This window comes from Alnus glutinosa, chromosome 6, assembly GCF_958979055.1.
Source record: "Alnus glutinosa chromosome 6, dhAlnGlut1.1, whole genome shotgun sequence".
Taxonomy (NCBI): Eukaryota; Viridiplantae; Streptophyta; class Magnoliopsida; order Fagales; family Betulaceae; genus Alnus; species Alnus glutinosa.
This window is the reverse complement of record NC_084891.1, coordinates 24,305,155-24,309,690: the sequence shown is the minus strand read 5'-3', so window position 1 is coordinate 24,309,690 and position 4,536 is coordinate 24,305,155. Positions and strand designations below refer to the sequence as shown.

The 4,536-nt window shown below is 37.4% G+C and overlaps 1 protein-coding gene across 1 annotated transcript; it reads right to left on the bottom strand.

The window, feature by feature from the left end:
• Positions 1–256: 256 nt before the first annotated feature.
• On the bottom strand, positions 257–3,832 carry LOC133871241 (uncharacterized). The gene is made up of 5 exons (XM_062308640.1): positions 3,462–3,832; positions 3,259–3,336; positions 3,069–3,144; positions 690–763; positions 257–592 (listed from the first exon to the last, which is right to left on the bottom strand). Exons 1-5 carry the CDS (start codon positions 3,561–3,563, stop codon positions 521–523), a joined length of 402 nt encoding a protein of 133 aa, XP_062164624.1. The 5' UTR covers positions 3,564–3,832; the 3' UTR covers positions 257–520.
• Positions 3,833–4,536: the final 704 nt, after the last annotated feature.

Sequence of the window (4,536 nt, the reverse complement as noted above, 5' to 3'; positions counted from 1 at the left end):
CCCGGCCCAAATTACCAATACCTTCCCAGTTCCCAGTGAGCACCACCGTTGATGCAAACGCAGCAGAACAAAGAGAACCTAAACCAAAAGAGTTCCCGGGGACTGCTAAAACTCCCAGTTCGACTAGCAAACAAATCTGATCTGTGAAGTGACGTGGGAGAAGCAGTATGGATTGATCTGTGAAACGATGAGCAGGATGGACTAATACACAGTATTTTTCTCTAATTAATATTGTTTTGAAAAACACCCAAAACAATGCAAAGAACAACTTCAAATAACATGGGGCTACTTTGGTTCGACACTAACAACATTGTTTAATTATATCCAGCCTTAGATATACAATACAGGCAAGGGAGGGCATAGAAAAGACCTTCCACTCAGCCAAATAGATAGAGAAAAAAAGAAAAAAAAAAAAGAAAGAAAGATGCATAATCAACAGACCTCCCCAGTAGAGGTAAAATGGACGGGTAAGATGTTACAAGATGTTGATAAGGTTATCTCTCCATGTTATAATATCCGCTTACCATATTGAATGCCTTATCCCAAGACCATTGCATGTCAATATAAGGCCTTTGTGACGGTTGAGATACTCCTGCAGCCAACAAATGATAAATTACAATGTGAATAAACAACAATAATTAAAAAAACTAACATTTTTCAGGGCAGAGAGAGAGTGGAGAAACACTCACGATTATATTATAATCATAGACATAAAGCATCCCTTTCTTGTCATATTCTCTCCTTTTGACAGGATCACTCAAAACTGTTGAATAGAATGAAAACACCAAGTTAGACATGAAAATTGTTAAACATTACTTTTTGACAAGTTTGTTTTTTTTACCCCAAGGAGATGGAAGGGGAGAGGGGGAGAAAAAAATTTGAACTAGTGACCTCTGCTTCATAAGGCATTGTTCTTAGTCGATTGAGCTATCTCTTGGGACCTTACGCATTACTTACTGCTACCTCTTGGGGTCTAGAAGATTCAAAGGAACCACATTTCCAAAAGGTGCTTCCTAGAAAACCTTTTTGGTAAGGGGGTGAATCTCTTTAGATAGGTAAGTGCATTGGAAACATGGAGATGCATAAAACACTCCCGAGTACTGACAAGGCATTGCACAAAAAAGATATGTGATATGTATTTTGCAATAAGATCACGTTCCCCGCATAGTTCTCTTGCCATTTCTTCACTCAATTTTTTTGTCTTTACCATGTCTCTCCTTCAATGCTTCTCGTTTAAATGTCATTTTTCACACCTTGTAAAAACAAATGAGTTTCATTTCTAGAATTACATGCCATTTCCAAAAGTTGCTTCCCAGAAAACTTGCACTTAACAACCCAAGAAAACAGGGCAACACATGAAATAATACTGTTGGCAGAGTCAGTCTGGACCCAGAGCCCGTCCAGAGAAGCAATTCACACCTAGCTCAAGTGAAATAAGCACACCTGTGTCAACGCTATTATTTACAGAAATAAAACTCTTCTTCCACAGAATCTACAGCTAGGTTTTGTCAAATAAGTTCATCATCTTCAAAAGCATTATTTATCCTCAGAACTTCAGAACCCCAATCAATATCTCTAAAGCATAAACCAGTATGGCATTAACAAAGGAAATATACACGCATGAACTTGCCTCTTAATTCATCAAATCTCTGGGGACGAACAACAAGAACTGAGCAAATTCCATATAAGAAGAATGAATACCACGACCAAAAAGAGAACTCTACAAATCTTACACCCTAGCTAAGCAGTAATCAATAGAGTCCCCAAAACAGAGAAGCTTTGCAGTTTCCACCATTGTGGACATCCATGTATAAATGTATCTTAAATTCAAGTATCACACCTACACTCAGCGCTCAAAATCCTGAAAATCATTTGGTTGCTTTCTTCCCAAAACACACCACAAAATGCAAGAGCCGCCACTCACCAAGTTTTGCAAATAACATATGTTGATATATTGGTCAGCTATATCATCAAACATGGTCCACTGCTTTTAAAACATACCCTGAACAGCGATCTAACCCGCAAGACCCAGGTCGAGGATCTCGAAGAGTAAACAAACCCACACCTCCTTCACCAAAATCAAACCTTACCTATTAACACAAATAGACTCAAGAAAAACCCAACCGTGAACATCCCACCCTCAACCCCACATCCCCCCCACCCCCCCAAAAAAAAATACAGATCAAGTAATCCTCTGCCCATCTAAATGTATCTTAAATTCAAGTATCACACCTACACTCAGCGCTCAAAATCCTGAAAATCATTTGGTTGCTTTCTTCCCAAAACACACCACAAAATGCAAGAGCCGCCACTCACCAAGTTTTGCAAATAACATATGTTGATATATTGGTCAGCTATATCATCAAACATGGTCCACTGCTTTTAAAACATACCCTGAACAGCGATCTAACCCGCAAGACCCAGGTCGAGGATCTCGAAGAGTAAACAAACCCACACCTCCTTCACCAAAATCAAACCTTACCTATTAACACAAATAGACTCAAGAAAAACCCAACCGTGAACATCCCACCCTCAACCCCACATCCCCCCCACCCCCCAAAAAAAAAATACAGATCAAGTAATCCTCTGCCCATCTGAAAAACCTGTAGGAGTTAGTAAATAAGTCACTTCTGACTCGTACCCAGTTATATTTAAGATCTAGCCAGTGCATATCCTTCGTCTTCAAGTGTCTATGAGATAAAATATGCAGCTATATGGAGATTGTATTCCCAATCAAATATCCTACCAGCACAATGAATCATGCCAAATGTACACTATCGCCCTAATTTTTCAAAACGTTATGCATTTCCTTCTTAATGGCATGTGGAGTCCATAATCCCCCTCTTCCTGAGATAAAATACACCATGAACAAAGCTAAAGAGACATGTACCTTGTTCGTCTCTTACTCTCTAAAAATGCAAATATTCAAAACAAAAATCAAATCCAAAGCCTTAGGACAAAGTTTATGCCATCACACAATGCACCTCAATATACAGCAATGAGCATGAGCAATGAGAATGACCCAAAAAAAAAAAAGGAGCTTAAAACAGTCTAAGACTGTGACTGACCCTGGTAGGCCTCGTTTATCTCTTGAAACCTCGAAGTCGCGTTGCCTTCGTCTTTTTGCTTATCCGGATGCCATTTCTGTACAAAGCAAGTTCAGGAACAAATTAAAGGATTACTTGTTACTATAATCGCATGCGATACAAATAAATTAAATTAAATTAATTATAAAAATATAACAGACTAAAAACAAACCAGCGCTAGGCGGATGTAATTGCATCGAATGGCATCGTCTGTAGCATCATAATCCACCTCCAATATCTTATAGTAATCCTACAATCAAATAAAGATAAATTATACGGAAATTGTTTTTTAAAAAAAAAAAAAGGAAACGAAAACAAAAAGAAAAGATAAAAAGTTTTGAAGAAGAAACATAAAGGTATGAGCTTGTAGTGTACCTTGGGCTTGGACAGTGCAGAGAGGAAATCGAAATTAAGGTGGGATTCTTGGTCGGAATGTTCGTGGTCGGTTACATTATCGTCCCACTCGTCCCAAATCATGTTGTGTATTTCTTCGACTAAACAGGCAGAAAGGGAAACCGTGAAAACACAGAAATGGGGAGGTTTCTGGAGAGGATAATCCTCTTCGGTGGTCGGTGGTCGGTGGCTGGTGGTCCTGCGTTTGTATTGGCAACTTGGCGTGCTGCGTATGTGTCAACTCCTCAAGCTCCAAACTCCTATTTCTTTTCTTTACACTGGGAAAATTCTGGATGCAGGCCTGAAGCCCGGCCCCCAAGAAAAAATAAATAAATAAAAATAAAAATCTCCCAGCTAAAAATATTTACTCCCTCCTCAGGCAAATGAAGCTATGAAATTCAAGCATGGATGCAAATGAACTATTTAAATACCTATAAATTAAATAGTTGATTCGAAAAAAATATATATAAAAATAAATGGAAGATACAGCAAATTATAATATAACATATTTTATTCTGATATCATATTAGCACTAATTTTTATTTTTTTTATTTTTATTTTTAGAGATATTAGCCCTAGAACTTTAGATTGTACACAAACACGCCAAGTAAAGAAGAAAAATGAGTGACAAACACTTGAGACATAGGTGTAGGTTTCTTTTGAATGCATGTGCTAAATATTTAACTCAATAGTAATAGCAAGCATCCCAACGAAGATAATGAAGATTCATTCATAGTTAGAAATAATAATAACTAGACAGTCAAACAGTTCTCACCAATACATTAAATACAAAACGCTATAAAATGTAAAGTGAGATAGGAGGTGAATGGTTGTAACCATTCATAATTGTAGTAGAAGTTGTGTGGTTACATTGTAGTTATAAACATCAAAGAAATGATCTCATAAAATTTATGGGGATAAATATGTTGTTCTCAAATCTTACAACTGTTGTCTTGCTTGTTATAAATCAAAAGAACTACCCTACGATCACCTTTTGATTTTTTGTTAGGAAAAAAAATGCAAGTGCGTCGTTAAGAGCATCCCTAGTGAGCTATCC

Excerpts from the sequence above, each read along its gene's own strand:
- LOC133871241 (XM_062308640.1), bottom strand. The coding sequence starts at position 3,563 with ATGATTTGGGACGAGTGGGACGATAATGTAACCGACCACGAACATTCC. Across the intron at positions 3,337-3,461 it reads CTGCACTGTCCAAGCCCAAG|GATTACTATAAGATATTGGA; the intron begins GTACACTACAAG and ends ATTTGATTGTAG. Across the intron at positions 593-689 it reads TCTATGATTATAATATAATC|GAGTATCTCAACCGTCACAA; the intron begins GTGAGTGTTTCT and ends TGTTGGCTGCAG.